The 22,279-nt window shown below is 41.2% G+C and overlaps 3 protein-coding genes across 6 annotated transcripts; 1 reads left to right on the top strand and 2 right to left on the bottom strand.

Annotated features, from left to right (window-relative positions):
- Positions 1-76: 76 nt before the first annotated feature.
- ndufaf5 (NADH:ubiquinone oxidoreductase complex assembly factor 5) lies at positions 77-5,641 on the bottom strand. Its single transcript, XM_056408972.1, has 11 exons — positions 5,342-5,641; positions 4,777-4,817; positions 4,640-4,703; positions 4,478-4,525; positions 4,245-4,348; positions 3,725-3,764; positions 3,220-3,417; positions 2,682-2,742; positions 1,881-1,964; positions 697-779; positions 77-307 (listed from the first exon to the last, which is right to left on the bottom strand). Exons 1-11 carry the CDS (start codon positions 5,567-5,569, stop codon positions 254-256), a joined length of 1,005 nt encoding a protein of 334 aa, XP_056264947.1. The 5' UTR covers positions 5,570-5,641; the 3' UTR covers positions 77-253.
- Positions 5,642-5,698: 57 nt separating this feature from the next.
- esf1 (ESF1, nucleolar pre-rRNA processing protein, homolog (S. cerevisiae)) lies at positions 5,699-16,860 on the top strand. Of its 4 annotated transcripts, none has more exons than XM_056408969.1 (15): positions 6,573-6,613; positions 8,032-8,378; positions 8,409-8,553; positions 9,095-9,447; positions 9,533-9,646; positions 9,737-9,846; positions 10,884-11,036; positions 11,135-11,252; positions 12,065-12,251; positions 13,082-13,264; positions 13,350-13,477; positions 13,582-13,672; positions 14,943-15,034; positions 15,192-15,344; positions 16,297-16,860. In XM_056408969.1, the coding sequence occupies exons 2-15, from the start codon at positions 8,055-8,057 to the stop codon at positions 16,609-16,611; spliced, it is 2,466 nt and encodes an 821-aa protein (XP_056264944.1). In that variant the 5' UTR covers positions 6,573-6,613; positions 8,032-8,054; the 3' UTR covers positions 16,612-16,860. The 4 variants fall into 4 exon arrangements, with proteins under 4 accessions (XP_056264943.1, XP_056264944.1, XP_056264942.1 ...); XM_056408970.1 differs by having other exon boundaries at positions 6,574-6,613; positions 8,424-8,553; XM_056408968.1 differs by lacking the exon at positions 6,573-6,613 and adding an exon at positions 5,699-5,767 and having other exon boundaries at positions 8,032-8,553.
- On the bottom strand, positions 16,727-21,739 carry acaa1 (acetyl-CoA acyltransferase 1). Its single transcript, XM_056408971.1, has 12 exons — positions 21,365-21,739; positions 20,919-21,012; positions 20,692-20,749; positions 20,512-20,591; positions 20,328-20,370; positions 20,123-20,221; positions 19,916-19,996; positions 19,209-19,399; positions 18,943-19,122; positions 18,349-18,404; positions 17,455-17,600; positions 16,727-17,370 (listed from the first exon to the last, which is right to left on the bottom strand). The coding sequence occupies exons 1-12, from the start codon at positions 21,536-21,538 to the stop codon at positions 17,295-17,297; spliced, it is 1,278 nt and encodes a 425-aa protein (XP_056264946.1). The 5' UTR covers positions 21,539-21,739; the 3' UTR covers positions 16,727-17,294.
- Positions 21,740-22,279: the final 540 nt, after the last annotated feature.

Raw genomic sequence — 22,279 nt, forward strand, 5'->3', positions numbered from 1 at the left:
CTGCTGTGTGGGTGACTGAGTCAGCGTCTGATTGGCTGTTGATTTCTAAAAGTGAATTTAATAATGTTCTCAGGGATGCCTTTTTTAAAGTGTTTTTATTTATTTTTTAAATCGCTCACTTCATTCCAGACAACACATCTTCTGGGCGTTTAATTCGGCAACAAAACATAGTTGTTTAAATAAAATACATTATCTACAGTCTGCAGTGGCTCATGTTGCTCAAGGACGTGTCCGTGTGGGTCGGCTGGCCGATCTATGACAAATCCTTAAACGACACGTTGGCTGAGCCGCGCTTCGCTGGTTTGGCCTGAAAAAAGACAAAAGAAATATGTAAACAATTAAAACCAGTTTTACATTTTATTTTTATATATATATATATATATGTACACACACAAACAATAACAAAATAAAATAAACAGTTTTATATATTTAAAACAAATTATAAATATATAGAATTTTTCTTTTTTAAATATATATATATATAAATACATTTATATAAACACACAAACAATAACCAGAATTTAATTCATATATATAAATAAATATATTAAATTAAAGAAACATAACCCTGCCCAGATTGTTTGATTCACTGTTGAACTCTGGTTAGTGTCGTTTCACAAACACCACTTTTTCCAAAAGATTTACACAAATCCCAAACGTTGTCAACACCTGTTGCTCCTGCAGAACACGTCTCACCTGGGACTCGTGAGGCTTCCAGCCAATCATGTAGAGGATGTCGAAGGTGGCTGGGACGGCGCCGTCCTCGTTACCGTACATCTCTGAAACATCCAGACAACAATGAGGAAGCTACACTGTCGATAGGCTAGGCTAGAAGTTTCCCTCCGCTTCCAGTCTTTGTGCTAAGCTAATCTTCGTGCTGGTTAGAGACCAACCAGAACAATATATACAATAAATCAATAATGGTGTGATCATTGAAACTGACCAAGTATATTTACAGATGCTTTACTTGAGTATTTCCCTTTTATTTTTCAGAGGGAAATATTGTACTTTATATATATATATACAAACTTTTATTTTTTGACTGCCTTTCAGATTCATATTTTTCATAAAAATGATAACCAACTGATTTATTATTATTATTATTATAAGTTAAACTACCCAGAAGTATATAAAGTAATTAAAATGTCGCTCCACCTTTACCAGCTGCAGGTGATAAGCCCACAAAATGCATCAATGTTCATAATTAAATAACATAACGTATATTATTCTGAAACGGACCGTTGTGCATGATGAGTGCTTTTAATTTTAGAACGTAAATGTTAGTATTTTTGTGAGTAAAAAATTAAAATGCAGGATTTTTACAGTATGTGACCAAGTATTGTACGACTCTGGTATTATAACTTGTATTGTAAGTTAACCTTTCAAAATAAAAGCGCCTCGCGTGTCTGAGAAAGAGGAAGTCGAGCCGGCGGTTTGATCTCCAACCTGATGCGTCAGTGATGAACAACAGACCCGGGGTCTGGTTTAATAAAGAAATGAGAACCAAGAAAACAGAAGTATCACAATTACAGCCGCAAGAAACGGCTTTATTTTGTGTTATTGTCAGCAAATCCACACATGGGACCACAGCTCCGAGACCCATCGGTTCATCATGAAGACGGAAATATTATAAAACATATAAATATATATATATATATAGTGTGCGTGTGTGAGAGAGAGACTGTGTGTGTGTGTGTGTGAGAGACTGTGTGTGTGTGTATGTGTGCGTTTGTGTGAGAGAGAGAGACTGTGTGTGTGTGTCTGTGTGTGTGTTCAGCTGGAAATAAATATCTACTACGTATTAAATGTGCAGCTGTGAGAGCCGACTGGACGAAGCTGTTGTTGTTGTTGTTGTTGTGTTTTCTTCTGCGTTGACTCACCTTTGTAAACGGCTGCTGCCGCCAACATGGAGTCTCTGTGCAGCAGCGACCTCCGGTTCCAGGCACAGTTGCTCTCGCCCATCCCTACAGGCGGAGGACAGAAAGGTCAAAAGGTCACATTTGGTTTCGGAAGGCCTGAAAACCATGAATTCAGATTCATGCCAGATATTCAACGACAACATTGTCAGCTGCTTCAATCGGTAAAAAACCTGCACCGGTGGAACCAATACGAAGACTCTCTGAGCTCCTTCAAGAAACTCAGAGCCTCTTTTCAGCTTAAATTACCGAGTTTAAGGAACGTAAAACTATAAAACTAGCACATAAATAACATTTTGTCCTCTCTATATATAAATAGGTTTTATTGTTTATTTATGTGTGTGTATATAAATATATATAAATATATATATCTTTTAAAAATAAATATATATTTTTAAATATATAAATATATATATATCTATAAATATATTTATTATATAAATAAATAAAAATACATTAAAAAATAAACATATAGTTATAATATATATAGATATATATTTTAACATATATATATTTTCTTTTTTAAATAGATATATATTTAAATATATATTACTTTAAAATATATATATTTTCTTTTATATATATATATATTTTTAATTATTTATATATATATATATGTACACACACTTATATATAAATAAAATGTTAAACTGTGTTTTTATTACATTGACAGTTTTGATATGCAGCTGGATTCAGATTCTTACACTTTGATGTTGTATACAAATTAAATAAAGTCACCTCTTCACATAAAGCTGTTTATTTTACCTTGGAGGTCGGTCATGACTTCAAAGATTCCCGGATAGAGAATCTGAACGTCGTCAATGTCCTGAAGAGAAAGAAAGACAGGTGAGTTTTATTAAGAGTTAAAACACGTAAAAATCATAAAGGATAAGTTCTAATACTAACCGTTTAATTGTATTATTTCAGTCTCATTTTATTTCCAATAATAGATGTATAAACATAGATTCTTAAAGATGTACGTATTGTTTTATTGTATACATTATATTTTCTTATCTTTGTTTATTTTTGACATAACATCGTTTACAGAGTTACCAATTGTATATTTACGATTAATCTGAAGGGAAAAAAATGTCAGCAATAATTAAGTAAAAATCTAAACTTCATTTGATAATGTATGCATGTTTAGGTGGAAAAACAAATAATTATAAATATATATACACACATATAATATATATATATATATATATATATATATATATATATATATACCATAATATGGTAAAAATAAGTAAAACCATAGAAGTTAAACCGGTGAACCAGCATTGAGCAGCTGCTGCCTCACCACTGTGAGCATGGTGAAGCCGGCCCGGCCCAGCAGGTGGCCCAGGTCCGTGACGGCGGTGTAGGGCGACACGTGAGGGGAGAAGCCCCCCTCCCTCTCACTCTCCGCCAGCTGGAGGGAGCAGCGCAGCTCGTACAGTGACTCCCCGCCCACCATCGCCCCGATGAACACCCCGTCAGGCTTCAGCGCATATTGGATCTGAGGAGGAGGAGGAGGGGAAGAAGGAGGAGGAAGAAGAAGAAGAGTAGGAGGACACAGGTGAGTCATGGCCATCAGGTGTTCAGGGCTTCTGGGTATTTAACCCTCGACCGACAGGAAGCCAAGAGCATGATGGGAAAACACACGGCGCTGGACCTCGTTGATGAGGAACAGAAACACTTCCTGTTCCTCGTGTTTCAGACGAGTGGAAATAAAACACGAGAAACTCGTCAGTGTTTCTTTCAGTTTCCCGTGGGTGGGTCGAGTTATCCTCCAATGACTCTAACTGCTCCAGGTGGAGTCTCACCTGCTTCAGGGCTCCGGGCAGGTCGTTGACCCAGTGCAGACTGACGGGAGGACAAAGGAAATGGAAAGTACTTTATTACAGCTACTGTTTTCTTTTGGAATAAAAAGACATAAATACTTTACATTTAAAATCTACGACTGAATGAGAAGAAACATGTTGATGAGATGGAGAGACGAGGTGGAAAAAAGACCCCAAAAAAAGGTCAGTCAGAATAATTAGTAACTTTTATCAGAGAATGTAATATATGTATAGAATTATTTTCTGTGTATTTATATGTACAAAAACTATATGTATATATAAAAAAACTATATCTATATATATATATATTCACATTTAATTATTTCTTTGAAATATATATATTAAATATAGAAATATATATATTTCCTTTTATATATCATTTTTTCTTTTCTTTTTAAAATATATATATATATATACATATAAATAAATTGCATATATATATATATATATATATATCTATATAAGTCTCCTGAACCATCGTGCAGAATCCAGCGTGAATCACCTCAAGCTGCTCACTACCAGGTCGAACGTGTTCTCCTTAAACGGCAGGAACTCTTCGTCGGCGAGAACGCGGCGCGTCGGGATTTCACTCCGTCTCGCTCGTCTCTGCGGAGCGAAAAACATCGAGAAAAAGATTCACGTCGGCGGCGTCCATCGTTTTGCACTCGAATAACGGAAGCCGGCGATCATTCTGAGACCTCAGGAGATAACAGTCTTTATCGTGTCAGGTCTCACCAGAGTTTCCTCCGAGACGTCTGTGAGGACCAAACGCTCCACGACGTCCTGGAAACAACAAAGAGAGAACAGTGAAAAGTGTTTACGCTCAGTTGATGAGGTCATTTGGGTCACTGAGGACCAATCAGGACCAACCAGGACCAACAGGTGTGCACACTGCACCTTGCTCAAATGCTCTGCGATGTGACTTTTCCCACTGCCGATGTCCAGAGCCAGAGGAAACGTCCTGAGGAGACGGGAAAGAATGTTTGTGTGTGTGTGCGTGTGTGTGTGCGTGTGTGTGTTCGCCATGAACTCACCTCGCAATGTCATAGACCCGATCTGCCACTCGACTGCCAACCTGCAGGACAAACATCAAACTAAGAGGTTCAAATCTCCCATGTCATTTTCCTTTTTAACATTTCAAAATAAAAAATAAAAAATAAAATAAAAAAATACATAATAATAATATATATATATAGAGAGAGAGTTTAGTTGTCGCATATACAATTATACAAAATACAATAAATGTATAGAGGGATTCTTGGATCAATCAAACAAATAATATATATATATTTATGAAATATAAAAAAATATAAGAATCATATTTTTTAAATGACCAATATATGCACAAAAAAAACTGAAAGCAATTATAAAACTAACTAACTCCAGATATTGGTTTTATAGTACACCAATTGCACTTAATTACAAATATGTCATTAGAAATATGTTATTTGTTTACATTTTTGGAGGAAAAAAATCCAATTAATTGGCTCTGGGTTTGAAGTTAACTAATCCATACAGATCTTGCATTTTAATTTCATTTCTGGAGATTAAAAAATAAAAGTTATATTTTCTCGAGGAGTGCTGAGCAGCAGGTCCCACCTCGTCCCGCAGGTAGTCGTACTTGTGTCCGTCCTGCAGCGACGCGGACCAGTTCTTTTGCCTCTTCTTCATCTCCCTGTCGAACACGTTCACGGTGCCGCCGGACGCCGACAGCCCTCTGCGGGGCTCCCCCCTCGGCCCGGCCCGCGGGCTGCAGCGGGAGGACGGGGAGGCCGCCGGAGAGGAGCCGGCGGCCCGCAGGAGCCTCCGACACACACCGCTGCTCATCGGTCGGTGCTCTGAGGTCCAGATATCGGTGGTGAATTAATAAATAAATGTCGTGAGCGGCATTGAGTTGACTTCTTCTTCCTGTCCTCCACACGGAGTTGACCTCCTGGAGGAGGAGGAGGGAAACCTGGAGCTGGATCCTTCCGGGCTCATTGGAAACAATGGAGCTGGATCACAGACCGGATGTGGACTGAAGATGTAATTACGTCTTACTTTCTCATAATAATAGTACTAATACTTGTAGGGATGTCTTTAGGGTGTTATGAAATGATATATTACATTTGTACTTAAATTAAATAGAGAAAATATTTCTTTTTCTTTCTTCTTTTTTTTCTTAATGAGACGAGCAAGTGTTGTTGATGATTCATTTTCTGTCATTCAACTCATCTAATTAATTGTTTCATCACTAAATAAGAAGTTAAAAAGACAAACATTGTCATGGATGTCATAATGAGAAAGTAACTACGGGTGAGGGACATTAATACGATACTATAAACTACAATACCAGATCATATTTAACCTAAATATATGGTTGAATTTATTAGAATATATAAGTTATTTACTGTTTAGACTGTAGACAGAAGTTTCCTCAAGATTGCAGAAGCACATCTTACAAACATCGACAATGACCAATCGATCAATCAATTATAAAATCAATGAAATCCAAGTGAATTTCTTTTTTAAAGCACTATAGAATTAGCTAAACATATTTAATTTATAGAAATTCTGTTGCTCTTAATTAAAAGTTAATATTTGTAACAATGGCACTTGAGTTGGTTGTGAATATATACATATTTAAAATATATACATATATATATATTTAAGCATCAACAACAGATTTTTGACAAAGGTAAACAATGTAATATTTATTAAATAGGTGTGATAACATGTTTACGGAGTAAGTGACTCAGTGCGCTTTCTGTCTCTCGTTTGTCCCACTTCGCTTGCCGTACCAACAAAGGGGCTGGAAGGTAAAAAAAAAAGAAAAGGTCACGAAAGCGTTGCATGCTGGGAAAACACGTGTAGAAGCAGAAGACCAGAGAGGTATCTGTACTTCTTTTTACGTTAGTTTTCTTATTTTAAAACGCTGTTTAAACTCATTTATCATCATATTTCCGCCGGCATGTGTTCAGTAGTGTGTTCAGTTCCAGCGGCTTCACGTTGTTCACTGAAACTCAACCACAGCGGAGGTTTTTACACAACACTTTATTTAAAATAAACTGGTTTGTAAACGGTCAACGGTAGAAGATAGCTTGCTATATACTCAGCGTTAATAATTCTATATGTATGTATCAACAAATGGTACTTAAAGGAGGACTTATGTTCCCTGACATTGTTTATATTGATGTATTTAATTATTATCAGCTAACGTTAAACCTACTTAACGTTTAAATGAACAGTCAAAGCACTCGTGCAGTAAAATGTTCCCTTTTTACTGTATTACTATTATATATTCTATATGTAGTATTAATATTACTGCTGTAATAATGTGTATGGTGAGTTCTTACTACTGTGGATGTGTTTAACCCCTTAATGTCCTGTTGGTTAGTTTAATATACGTACATTTATCATATTCTATAAGATCTTCATGTATTTGTAAGAACCTCTATCTTCTGCATGAAGGAAACACTTCACCTGTAACTTCATTCATCATCAACACATCTGGAGATACTAGTGTAGTGGAGTAGAAAGTACAATATGTACCTGCACAAAGAGGACTTTATACGTCCACAAGAGGTTTTAAATGCAGGACTTGAAGTGTTTTCAAAGTGTGGTATTAGTACTGAGGCAAAGGATCTGAAGACTGTCCGTAAAATAGCTTTTATTTTATTTTACAACCAGTAAGTATTCTACAAAACTGTTACGAAGCTTGGAAACCGAAATGCTTATTTAATTTAAGCTGTAACCAGCAGATCTTTTAAAAATTGTATTTGGTGACGAACCTAAACCATTAAATATCTATCGTAAAATAATCATATATTTTTTCAGCTTGTAGATTAATCAGTTAATTGTGCCAGATATCATCACTTATCATGATGTATTTATAATAATATTATTATTATTTATAATTTGATATCCACAACAGTTTTCTACTAAATTATCACTGAGGATTAAATCTGTGTAGGTCCGACTAACACCAAAACAACACTTATAACTCCAGATATGGAAACATGTTTTTCTTATTTAATATTTTTTTTACATTAAATAAAAGAAGCTAAATGTTCCCAAATGTAAAATATGATATAAACACAAGCTTGTACTGGGGGGTTCATCAGAAAACAGACTGAACCAAACCAAAAAGTGAAGTCCATTCGAAGCTGAGAAAAGGATCCGGTCGACCGGCATCTTACATATAAATCAAAGTACAGTTTCTCTGATATCGAGATGCACGCGATGAGAAGAAGAGGCTCCGTGCTTGTCGCTCGTGTCTCCTAACAACGTTTCCTGTTTTCATTTGTCAGGCGACACTCGGCAGTTTGCCACCATGTCGTCCAAGAAGCAGCCGGGCGGCGACGACCGCTTCCTCCGGGTGCAGAAGGACCCCCGGTTCTGGGAGATGCCCGAGCGGGACCACAAAATCAAGATCGACAAGCGCTTCCAGTCCATGTTCCACGACAAGCGCTTCAAGCAGAAGTACACGGTGGACAAGCGAGGCCGCCCCATCAACCAGACCTCCGCCGAGGACCTGAAGCGCTTCTACAAGCTCTCTGACTCGGAGGACGAGGACGACGAGGACGGCGGGAAGGGCAAGAAGGCGGCAGACGGCAAGGAAAAGAAAAAAGGGAAGGAGAAGGTCGGGAAGGAGAAGGTCGGGAAGGAGGAGGTCGTGAAGGAGAAGGTCGTGAAGGAGAAGGTCGTGAAGGAGGAGGTCGTGAAGGAGGAGGTCGTGAAGAAGATGCTGCTGCTGACGGCTGACGGAGAGGCGAAGAGAAGAGCCGCTGAAGGACAGCTGCCCAAACGAGGAATCCAATTTGTCGAGGAGGGTGAGTTGTATTTGATGGCGAATCAAACCCGCTCTCCTTCGTCTTTGTCAGTCTCAGAAAAGTGTTAATCTCATTGAGAAAAGCGCCGCTTGCGTCCGTGCAGTTTGAACTTCAAATCTTGATTAGTCAACGACATTCACAGCGAAACAGTCGTTGGCAATTCCATTCTTGTTCCCTCCAATATAATGCTACCACGACGATACGGAGAAGCTCTGACTACAAAACTGAAAATACCACAAAAAGAGGATTAAAAATCGTCTAACCTCGATGACGAACGACTTACTTTCATTTCTATCGGTCAGTTGATCGAGTAAAAGAACTTTCCTGCAGCAATTGATTTCCTTCAAAGATGGCTGAATTGTTTACGTGCTCTTCCTCTCGCGTCTCCGCAGCTTTTGGTGCTTTATTGTCGCATCAGATTCCCTTCATTTCTTTCTGTATAATACATCTTCAGTTATTGTTGTGAGTTGTTTTAGTATCTGTGCAGTTCATCCTCTGATCCACTGCAGACTCCTGTAACACAGTTTATTATTCAACGCAGAAGATGGAGATGATGAGGAGGAGGAGGAGGAGGAGGAGGAGCTGCAAACTGCAGAGGAAGATTATGTTGACCTGAAAGACGGAGTCACGGGGGACAGTGAAGATGAAGAAGACGACAATGATGATGATGCAGAAGATGAGAGCGGCTCAGGTGACGAGGAGGAGGAGGAGGAGGAGGAGTCCGGTCTGGATTCAGACAGCGACAGCGAGCCGGATCTGGCCCGCGGAAAAGGAAACGTCGAGACCAGCTCGGACGAAGACGAGGTGGACGTGGACGCCGTCCTCAAGAAGGAGGAAGAGGAGATCGAGCACGACTGGGGAGAGATGGCCAAAGACGCCCGGCGAAGCGACGAGGTGAGGTGGCGGCGGCGGGAGGAAACTCTGCTCGTCTGACCAGGAAACCCCGTTTAACGCTCCGTGGCGGCGGTCTGTGTCTCAGGTTTCCACCCGGCTGGCCGTCTGCAACATGGACTGGGACCGGATCAAAGCCAAAGACCTGCTGGCGCTGATCAACTCCTTCGTCCCCAAAGAGGGAGCCGTGCTCTCCGTGAAGGTACGCGGCGGGAATATATTACAAACTGGTGAATGCTGTCTGAGAGAGAGAGAGAGAGTAAACAACAGTGCATCCTGGGTATTTCCTTAGGTCTACCCGTCGGAGTTTGGGAAGGAGAGGCTGAAGGCGGAGGAGACGAAGGGGCCGCTGGAGCTGAGAGCTCTGCCCGACGACTCGGAGGAGGACACCGAGGAGGAGAGGTAACGCGCTGCTGGCCTTCAGTTATTATGTCGATGTGTTTTTATGGGTCAGTTCACAGAAATAAAGAAGAAGAAAACTAATTTTCCCCTTGAGGTCAGGAGCCACTCGGAGGTTAATCTTCTGAGGTTTTCACATCGTCACCACTGAGGGTCCAGTGTTTTTCTAAATGTCCAGGTTAAAGGCTTGAATCCTTTAACACGTCGCCATGAAACAGAAAACATTTAAATAAGTCTAACAACAAAAGGTCACCTGAACCCAAACTGCAGCCATGTGACTGTAATATCCCGACTGGTTTTAAACGCATAATATCTCAAATTAGAAAAGCTCGATGATTAAAATCCTTCATGCGGTTCACGTATATATAGTTTTAAAATGAGCCCGATCGAAAAGGTTTGTTGTAAAGACGTGGCTTTAGTGGGCGTCGTACCGTCACCTCGATTTAAAAAAAATAATGGTTTGAAAATCGTTGGAAACATTTTGGGATCATGGAAAACTCAACAAAATATTGATTCTAGTCGTTTTTTAACGACATTTTAATGCAGAAAAGTTCCAAATTCAAGCTTTTAATTTTAAAAAATATTTATTATTATCTTTATTTAAAAGGGACCATTTAGAGTTAAAATATAAATGTCACTATTTGATGCTCTGCACCAGATTGTAGCTTCACAGCTAATTAGCATCTGTAGTCCCTTGACAGACCAAAATAAACATAAAAGAATAATAAATATAAAACAATAACAAACATAACAGAATAATTAATATAAAACAATAACAAACATAAAACAATAATAAATATAAAACAATAACACACATAACAGAATAATAAATATAAAGCAACAATAAACATAAAACAATAACAAACATAAAACAATACCACACAGTCCAGGATAAGATACTACAACAGTATATGTGGTAAGAAGATCACAAAATACACACAATACCCACAATATGAAGCTACAGCACATTAAAAGTAAGTTATAAATACTATTAAAAGTAAGTAACTGATTCTCTCTCTCTCTCTCTCTCTCTCTCTCAGAGGCTACCGGGAGAGGATGCGTGACTACCAGTTCAAGCGGCTGAAGTACTTCTACGCCGTGGTGGAGTGCGACTCGCCCGACACGGCGGACAAAGTCTACCAGGAGTGCGACGGCTACGAGTACGAGAGCAGCTGCTCCGTCCTGGACCTCCGGTGAGAGGAGACCCACCAGAGCCGTTCTGGACATTCACGTTTTTACATTTTGCATTCCATCCTCTGAAATAAAATATTTATATTATTTCCCCCCCCAGGTTTATTCCCGATGAAGTGACGTTCGACGGGGAGGAGCCCAGAGACGTGGCGACGGACGTGAACCTGTCGGCCTACACGCCCAAACTGTTCACCACCACGGCCAACGCGACCTCCAAGGTACCAGCAGCCAGCATGGTGTTTACATTCAAACACTTTAAGAGACAAATATTGCAGTTTCTACTTTGTAACTTCAGTTACTTTACGGATTCATATCAATAAAACTACGAACAAATCAACAGTTATAAGGATATTTAGTTATTGGCTAAACCATACCACACACCAGCAGTATATAAAGTAACATTATCTCTTCATTATAATTTTTTCAACTGCAACTTTTAAGTGATGAAGACAGTAATGCACCAGCAATATAATAAAATAATAATATATATATTATATTATATATATATTATATTTTATATATATATAAATAAATAAATAAAAGAATATATTTATATATAAGTAACTATACAAAATATATATACACAAATATTTATATATATACATATATATATATTAAAAAATTATAAATAAATTATATATTATAAATAAATATATTTAGTTCAATATATATAAATAAAAGTATATATTTATATATATATGTAACTATAAAAAATATATATACAAAAATTCATATATATATATCCAAATATATATTTTAAATTATATATATAAATAAATAAAAATATATTGAGTTAACAAGGCGTCGGAGCATTTCTCTGGAACGGCCTTTACATCGTTTACATGTTAAAGAACAAGTTTGTTTACAATCTTTAAATTAAGACAGAAAAACACTTGTTGATTTTGAACAGTCAACAGTCTCTGACGGGACGAATGAAGGGCTTAAGTTAAAAAGACCCTTTTTTATTAATTTATTGTTTATATGAAGGCAAACAGGACGTTGAGGCTGAGGCGTGTGTTCAACCCATCAGGTGCAGCTGACGTGGGACGAGACGGACAACGACCGCGTCAGCACGCTGAACAGGAAGTTCAACAAAGACGAGCTGCTGGCGATGGACTTCAACGCCTACCTGGCCTCCTCCAGCGAAGAAGAGGAGGAGGGCGAAGAGGCAGGGTTTGTGTTCGGAGAGCAGGAGAGAGAGGACGACGCAGAGGAAGGTGAGGAGGAGGACGACGACGACGTGTGTGTGCGTGTGTGTGTGTGTGTGTGTGAGAGACTGTGTGTGTGCGTGCGCGTAACTGTGTGTGTGTGTGTGTGAGAGAGAGAGAGACAGTGTGTGTGTGTGAGAGATACTGTGTGTGTGTGAGAGAGAGAGAGACAGTGTGTGTGGGTGACTATGTGGGTGAGAGAGACTGTGTGTGGGAGAGAGACTGTGTGTGTGTGTGAGAGAGTGTGTGTGTGTGTGTGTGTGTGAGAGAGAGAGAGAGACTGTGTGTGTGTGTGACTATGTGGGTGAGAGACTGTGTGTGTGTGTGAGAGAGAGACTGTGTGTGTGTGTGTGTGTGAGGGAGAGATTGTGTGTGCGTGTGTGACTGTGTGTGTGAGAGAGGGAGAGAGAGAGAGACTATGTGTGTGTAAGAGAGAGACGGTGTGTGTGTGTGAGAGATACTGTGTGTGTGTGTGTGTGAGAGAGAGAGAGAGATAGACTGTGTGTGTGGGTGACTATGTGGGTGAGAGACTGTGTGTGTGTGAGAGAGAGACTGTGTGTGTGTGTGTGTGTGAGAGAGAGAGACTGTGTGTGTGTGTGTGGGTGACTATGTGGGTGAGAGACTGTGTGTGTGTGAGAGAGAGACTGTGTGTGTGTGTTTGTGGGAGAGATTGTGTGTGCGTGTGTGACTGTGTGTGTGAGAGAGGGAGAGAGAGAGACTATGTGTGTGTAAGAGAGAGACTGTGTGTGTGGGTGAGAGACTGTGTGTGTGTGTGTGTGTGAGAGAGAGACTGTGTGTGTGTGTGTGTGTGTGTGTGACTGACGTCTTCCTCGTTCCAGTCGCAGCTCAACGGGCGGAGGAGCCCGTCGTGGAGAACAAATCGCAGAAGAAAAAGGAGGAGAAGAAGAAGAAAAGCGAGGAGCAGATCTCCAAGTACCGAGAGCTGCTGAAGGGCATCCGGGTGAAGGAGAAGAAGCTGCAGGAGGACGACGACGTGGACATGGAGATCACCTGGGCGCCAGGTACCGGCACGGGGATCCCCGTCGGCGTCTTTCAATATGTAGAAAGCGTCCTCCAGACCTCCGTCATCCCCTCATCCCTCTGCAGGCCTGAAGGAGGCGACGGAGCAGCTGGTGAAGAAGAAGCTGGAGGGCGCCGACCAGCCGACGCCGTGGGAGGAGTTCCTGCAGAAGAAGAAGGACAGGAAGAAGCAGAAGAAGCCTCGCAGGAAGGAGGTGTGTGTGTGTGTGTGTGTGTGTGTGTGTCCTCACACACCTGCTGCAGGTGTTTCTACGACTTCCTTCACCCGTTAAAGAATCCGTGTTCTCTCCTCCGCCAGGAAGAGGAAGAGGAGGAGCTCAGTGACGAAGACCTTCCTCCAGACGTCGACCTCAGCGACCCCTACTTCGCCGAGGAGCTCGCCGCTACAGGTGATCAATACAGTCTCTCTCTCTCTCTCTCACACACACAAACACACACACACATCGTCTCTCTCACACACACAAACACATTCTCTCTCTCTCTTACACACAGTCAGTCTCTCTCTCTCTCTCTCTCTCACACACACACACACACACACACACACATCGTCTCTCTCTCACACACACAAACACACATCGTCTCTCTCACACACACAAACACACATCGTCTCTCTCTCTCACACACAGTCAGTCTCTCTCACACACACACACACACATCGTCTCTCTCTCACACACACAGTCAGTCTCTCTCTCTCACACACACACACACACACATCGTCTCTCTCTCTCACACACACATCGTCTCTCTCACACACACAAACACAGTCTCTCTCTCACACACACACACACATCGTCTCTCTCTCACACACACAGTCAGTCTCTCTCTCTCACACACACACACACATCGTCTCTCTCTCACACACACAGTCAGTCTCTCTCTCTCACACACACACATCGTCTCTCTCTCTCACACACAGTCAGTCTCTCTCTCTCTCACACACAGTCTCTCTCTCACACACACACACACACACATCGTCTCTCTCTCTCACACACAGTCAGTCTCTCTCTCTCACACACACACACACACACACACACACATCGTCTCTCTCTCACACACACACAGTCTCTCTCTCTCACACACACACACATCGTCTCTCTCACACACAGTCAGTCTCTCTCACACACACACACACACACACAGTCTCTCTCTCACACACACACACAGTCTCTCTCTCACACACACACACACACAGTCTCTCTCTCACACACACATCGTCTCTCTCTCACACACACAGTCAGTCTCTCTCTCACACACACACACACACACACATCGTCTCTCTCTCACACACACACATCGTCTCTCTCTCTCACACAGTCAGTCTCTCACACACACACACATCGTCTCTCTCTCACACACAGTCAGTCTCTCTCTCTCACACACACACATCGTCTCTCTCTCTCACACACACATCGTCTCTCTCACACACACACACACACACAGTCAGTCTCTCTCTCTCTCACAAACACACAGTCTCTCTCTCTCTCTCTCACACACACGCACACATCGTCTCTCTCACACACACACACACACACACAGTCAGTCTCTCTCTCACACACACACACAGTCAGTCTCTCTCTCTCTCACAAACACACACAGTCTCTCTCTCTTTGAGTTTAGACTCTTTTGGCCGCATGTTGATGTTCACTGGTGTGTCTGCAGACACGAAGAAGAAACCAAAGTGGAAGAAGAAGAAGAAGCCGGAGGAAGAGGAGCGGACGGCTGAGGAGGAAGAGGAGCTGGAGAAACAGAAGGTCAGAGTTCAAGCCCCCCCCCCCCCCCCCCATCAACAAACCTGTGGACCGCAGCACAGACCTGCCTCTCAACCTGTGTGTGTGTCTCTCTGTGTGTGTGTGTGTGTGTTTCTCTCTGTGTGTGTCTCTGTGTGTGTGTGTGTGTGTGTGTGTGCAGGCCCAGATGGCTCTGCTGATGGACGACGGCGACGAAGCGGAACACAAACACTTCAACTACGACAAGATCGTGGAGGAGCAGAACCTGAGCAAGAAGAAGAGGAAGAAGCTTCTGAGGAAGAGCGACGCGCCGCCGGAGGGCGACGACTTCCAGGTGTGTTTCCCGCCGTTTGGGGATCGGGCCGCCGGACCCGCCTCCATCACGACTCTAACTGGGTCTCCGTCGTGTGTGAAGCTGGTTTTTAAGTTCATCATTTGTAGCTTTATTTGTACCTTTTTCTATAATTCCTATAATATTCGTCTTTAGTCCATATTTATTGACGTTCAGTCTTTTCAAAAACAGTTTCTCTTCGTCGTGCCTCTGTAATAACGTTATTTACATTTATTCATCCGCAAAAAAGTGTGTTATCGATTTTTATTCATTTAAATTTTTTTAGGATAACAAAATATGACAATATAGACTTTAAAAACTCCAAATGTAAACAAACATTTTGGTCCAGCTTTACACTAACTGTCTCTCCGTCGTGTTTGAAGCTCATATTTACGTTCTTCATCATTTGTAGCTTCCAGAAGGATTGTTTAACTAATTATCTATAATATTCTGCTTTAATCCATATTTATTGGTGGTGAACACTGTTTTCTCTTCGTCCTGCACCTTTAATAACAAACAAAAAGTGTATTATCAATTTTATTTATTTAAATTTTTTTAGGATGACATTAAATATGATAATATAGATTTTAGAAGCTCCAAATGTAACAAATATGTTGGTCCAACTTTAGTTTTATTTGAGTATAATTCCTCCTGTGGGCACCCGTAGGTGGTGGCTGCTGCAGCCAGTGACCCACATGAGGGAGTCTGGTTCTGACACGCTGATGATTTAAATGTTTATGTCTCCAGGTGTATTTAAATGTCTCTCTGTGTCTCCAGGTGTATTTAAATGTCTCCTTGTGTCTCCAGGTGTATTTAAATGTCTCTGTGTGTCTCCAGGTGTATTTAAATGTCTCTCGGTGTCTCCAGGTGTATTTAAATGTCTCCTCGTGTCTCCAGGTGTATTTAAATGTCTCTGTGTCTCCAGGTGTATTTAAATGTCTCTGTGTGTCTCCAGGTGGACGTGAAGGACCCGCGCTTCCAGGCCATGTTCACCTCCCACCTGTTCAACCTGGACCCGTCCAACCCCAGCTACAAGAAGACCAAAGCCACGCAGAGCTTCCAGGCGGAGAAGCAGCGCAGGCGAGGGGAGAGGAAGGAGGCGGAGCCGGAGGACGCCACCGCCGCCGGAAAACGGGAAAGCGACTCCGGCGCTCCGACGGACTCCGGCGCCGCGAGGAAGTCGATGGACGCCGGATTGTCTCTGCTCGTCAAGTCCATCAAGAGCAAGACGGAGCAGTTTCAGGCGCGGAAGAAACAGAAGTTTGTGTAGGTTTGTTTGGAAAGGACGAGACTCCGCCTCCTCCTGAAAGAGACTCCGCCTCCTCCTGAAATCCACACGTCTGGTTTCTCCCGATGACGTAAGAACTGAATCCTGCTGCGTCAGATCATGTTGAAATGTTTTATTTTCACTTGAAAATTGTTCAGTGCATTTTTTACATTCTACGGTTATTTAAAAGTAACAAGAGTATTACAACAGAGTCACTAATTTAAGCTGATAAAGTTCATATTTCTGCTGTTATCAATGTGTCAAATATTTACTGAACATTCAGCTTTCACAGTTAATATCTTCTCAAAATTACAGTTTAGATTGGTCCTTTTTTAGATTTGACAAAACACAATGTATTTATTATAAAATAACTCCGTATTTTCTCACTATTTCCTGATTTTTGCATGCAAATAAATTTCCATATACTTTTAAATAATAATTAAAACACAGTAAAAAATCAGCCACGTGGAATCAAAGGCACTTTAAACGTATCTTCTATAAGTATTAACGTGTCGTTATTTTAATCGACCTGCTTTATGCAAACAAGAGAAAATCCTCATTCTGCTTTTCGAGCAGCTCTGCAGACTCAAAGAGTCGGACGCCGTTGTGATTGGTCTTCAACGTCTGGATCTTTCGCGTCCCGATCACCGGCGATGTGTGACTCCTCCCACTTTAGCCGCAAAGGATCATGGTCCGGGGTACTCGAACACAGCGGCCGCTCCCATCCCGGTGCCGATGCACATGGACACGACGCCGTACGCCCTGCAGACACACACACACACACGCTATGGACAACTTCCGGTGTACGGTTTGTGTGCCTGTAGGGGGGGGGAGGGGGGGCCTGACCTCGTGCCCCTGCGCCGCAGCTCGTTGAGCAGCGTGACCACCTGCCGGGCGCCGGTGCAGCCCAGTGGGTGACCCAGGGCGATGGCGCCCCCGTTGGGGTTCACCTTCTCCAGCGGGATGCCCAGCTTCTCCACGCAGTACACCACCTGAGGAGGAGGAGGAGTCACACTTCACCTTCATCACATGTCGGTGCTCTGAGCTCCGCATTGTAAATATATTCATGAACTACTTTGTTCCAACAACTTGAGTATAAACACTAATTGATTTGGCTGCAAGGTGTTTAATCAAATTAAGATTGACACATACATAAATTCAAATATATATATATAAACATACACATATAATACATTATATATAATAAATAAAATATATAAAAGCATATAATAATGTAATATTAATATATACACATATATATAATATTAATAAATAATATATACACATATTGGTGAGCAAATTATCCTTTTTTTCAATCAACAGTGACAGTCACGTGATCATGCAAATATAAACAATAAATAAATATTAATAAATCATATATATACATTTAATAATTTCATATTACATAATGTATATATATATATAGAAACATTAATTTATGTATACATATATATCAGTGAGCAAATTATCCTTTTTCCCAATTAATTAACTATTTGTGACAGTCATGCCAAGTTACAAAAGTTCAAATGTTTACAGATTATGTCATTTCTAAGTTTCTTTTCCATCTTCATTTACAGGGAGTTTAAACTTGGCTTTACAGATCCACTAAGTGGGTTTAGGGTTAAGGGGTTGACCCTTAAAAAGAAGCATGTGTAGCGATATATATTCTAAATATACTTTATTCATAAAAGTGCCAAATCTCCTTGAAGCAGCAGCGTCGGCGTGGAGGCGTGAACTCACCTGGCTGGCGAAGGCCTCGTTGATTTCAAACACGTCGATATCGGCCACCGTGAGTCCTGGAGGAGGAACGCGTCTCCATCAGCTTTCACAAGCATTAAATACTCATAACTATATTTACTAATGTTACAACAGAACATCCACTTGGAGAACTTCTGATTTCAGACCCTTTAAATATAATATAGCGGTGGAAGAAGTCAGATCTTTTTCTTAAATAAAAAAAATGAAATACAAATTTAAAATGTACCAAAAGTACTGGTGTGGAATGACTTGCTTTATAATATTTATATATATATTTTAAAAAAATAAAGAAAATATATATATGTCCCTTAAAAAAAATAAAAGTCCCACATTTACTATATATATATGTGTGTATTGTGTGTGTGTATATATATATATATATGTATTGTGTATATATATATGTATATATATACACAATAAAAAAAAAGTTTTATCTGTTGACAATATTTCTTATTACTGTCAAAAATCGAGTGATTTAAGTATCAAATAAATCAAGTGCAGTAAAAAAATACAATATTTCGCTCTGAGAAATACAAAGTAGTATAAAAGTACTGAAGACTAGTACTTCAGTCTTACCCGCTTGCTCCAGAGCTGCAGGGATGGCGACCGCCGGTCCGATCCCCATCAGGTCCGGGGGGACCCCCACCACCGCGCTGGCCCTCAGGACTCCCAGGACCGGCAGACCCAGAGCCTCGACCGCAGCCCGGCGTCCAATCAGCACGGCCGCTGCCCCGTCGCTCACCTGGCTGGAGTTACCTGAGACAGATCCGTGGGGGCGGGGTTTGAGTCGGCGGCAGCTGAGAGGGGGAATCGGACTCACTCAGACCCGACGGCCGACCGACCTGCCGTGGTGGTGCCGTCCGGTTTGAAGGCCGGCCTCAGCTTGCTCAGTCCCGCCACAGTCGTCCCCGCCCGGACCCCCTCGTCCCTGGAGACCGTCACCACGCGCTCGCTGCCCTCGGCGTCCTGGACCCGCGTGGTGACCGGAACGATCTCCCGCTCGAACAGACCCAAGCTCTGCGCACGGGCCGCTCTGTGTGTGGGGGGGGTTTAGAAATATCCACCATAATATTTATATATTATATATTTATAAAATATTTTATATATACACATATAATATATATATATATATTATACATATATATATATATATTATAAATATGTATAGAAATATATAAATATAAGAATCTATTCATAAATAAATACATACATATATTACATTAATTAATGTAATGTAACATACATATATATAAATATAGTTATATATTAATTAATTTATATATATATCATTTTTATATAATATATATATATATAATATAAATAAGATATATACATTATATAAATAAATACAATATTTATATATATATACACATACAAATATATATATATATACACATTAAAAATATATGTATTTATAAATAAATAAAAATATATATACAAAAATAATCTATAAATAAAGAGTATATATAAATATATAAATTGTTTTACTTTAGCTACATTTTCCTGATACTACTGTTAGTAGTAAAAAAAGAAAAATTCTCTTGCTCACTTTTGCTGCGAGCTGACGGCGAAGGCGTCCTGCTTTTCTCTGGAGACCCCGAATCTCTCTGCGATGTTCTCTGAGGTGATGCTGCACAAACAAATAAACAAACAACATGTGGACCGTATATATTGTCGTTTTATTTAAATAAAACGGGAACTCTGCACTTTAACTGCTTCACTTCAAATCCATTGCAGTCGTGTGAAGATGCCTCACCCCATCGGGATCATGCAGTCTCTGGCTCTGTCGACCTCTGTCAGCCTGGAGCTCAAATCTCCTGGATTCCCCATCTCACCCAGAGACATGCTCTCCACACTGAGAGAGAGAGAGACTGAGAGTGTTATATTCTGGTAAAGAGAAGAAGAAAAACTACATGATTTGATTTGAACCGTTCTGTATTTCACTGATAAATGAAACGTACCCACAGGCGAGGCCGAGGTCAATGGATCCGCTCCTGATGGCTCCTGCACACACACACACACACAATATATATATATATCGCCTGTATATATAATAAATATTAATAAATAATATATACACAATAAATAAATGATATATATATATATATATATATATATATATATCTGTGATGTGAGAGCTTGTACCTGCGATGTTGAACACAGCCTGCAGGCCGGAGGAACATTGCCGGTTGACGGTGTAACACGGCACCGTGTCCGGAAACCCGCTGAAACGAAGACAGAGCTGTGAGACACGCCGCGGCGGGACGGAGGAGGACGAGCGCGTGAGTCAGTGATGATGATGAAGAAGAGGAGGAGGAGTCTGACCTGAGGAAGTGAGCCACCCTGGCCATCACAGCACCGGCTCCGGGCTGCAGCACGTTACCTGCAGACAGCAATACACAACCAAAATATAAAAAACACACCAGCAATAACAAGTACACAAGAGTACACGCAAGTACACAAGAGTACACACAAGTAAACAAGAGTACACACAAGTAAACTAGAGTACACACAAGTACATCAAATATTAAAATAGTATTTCGGTTTCCCACCGACACAAACGTCTCCCAGCCGGTCGGGAGGAAGGCCAACGTCCGCGAGCACCGCGCGCATCACGGCGCTCAGCAGCTCGTCAGGCGTCGTGTCCTGCAGACAAGCAGCAGGGCTCATTAACCCCAAAGGTCAGAGGTCAGAGGTCAGGGGAGGAGTTAGAGTACAGGGAGTATTCGTAGCTTCATGGAGTTAAAGTACAATAAGTATTCTCAGCTTTTAAAGTACAATAAGTATTTTCAGATTTATGTAGTTAAAGTACAATAAGTATTTTCAGCTTTTAAAGTACAATAAGTATTTTCAGATGTATGAAGTTAAAGTACATGAAGTATTCGTAACTTCATGTAGTTAAAGTACAGGAAGTATTCTCATCTTCATGTCGTACAACTAGCAGCAATAAAGTTACACATGTTTTCTGAGCTCATGAGTACTCGTTAGTCCCAGTTACCTTGAACGCCCCTCGCTTCGCTTTCCCGATGGCGGTCCTCCGTCCGTGAACCACCACCACGTCCTGCGGGCTGCTGCCCGGCGCCGAGCCGCACTCCGTCCGCCGTACATCCCGCGTGTACCTCGGGGAACCGGAGGACGACAAGTGGCCCGAAATGACTTTTAATCTGTGCATTATGACGACAAAACACCAGAGTTTAATCTGCGAGATTAATACATGGAGTTCGTACTCTGCTCCCAGCTGTCAACTGGCGGGACGGAAAGCGCGGAGGGACAAACTACAGCGAATCGAGTCCGAGCGGTCGATGCTCTGTAGATGATCAGCGATCGAGTAAATGACACGTGAATTAAGACAGATATGAGCATGAAGGTGTGTGAATGAATGATATTGTGTGTGTGTGTGTGTGTGTTTGAGTGATGGTGATCGTGTGTGAGTGTGTGAATGAATGATCTTGTGTGAGAGTGTGAGTGTGTGAGAGGATGTGTGTGTGAATGAATGAATGAATGATATTGTGTGAGAGTGTGAGTGTGTGAGAGGATGTGTGTGTGAATGAATGATCTTCTGTGAGTGTGTGTGAGTGAGCGTGTGAGTGTGTGTGATGTTGTGTGTGAGTGTGAATAAATGAAGGATAGTGTGTGAATGTGTGAGTGTGTTTGAGCGTGTGTGAGAGTGTGCGTGTGTGAATGAATGATCTTCTGTGTGCGTGTGTGTGTGTGAGTGAGTGTGTGAATGAACTCATGTGTGTGTGTATGTGTGTGTGAATGTTCTCGTGAATGAATGAATAATTAACAACCAGCAGGAGCCGCTGCAAAAATGTAAACAATTGACTGTTTTCTCTTCATTTCCACAAAGTCCATAAGACAGAAACACAGACCCAAAGAATGCAGCGCAACGTTTGACGGAGTGTTTTCATTG

This window comes from Pseudoliparis swirei, chromosome 24, assembly GCF_029220125.1.
Source record: "Pseudoliparis swirei isolate HS2019 ecotype Mariana Trench chromosome 24, NWPU_hadal_v1, whole genome shotgun sequence".
NCBI classification, from domain to species: domain Eukaryota; kingdom Metazoa; phylum Chordata; class Actinopteri; order Perciformes; family Liparidae; genus Pseudoliparis; species Pseudoliparis swirei.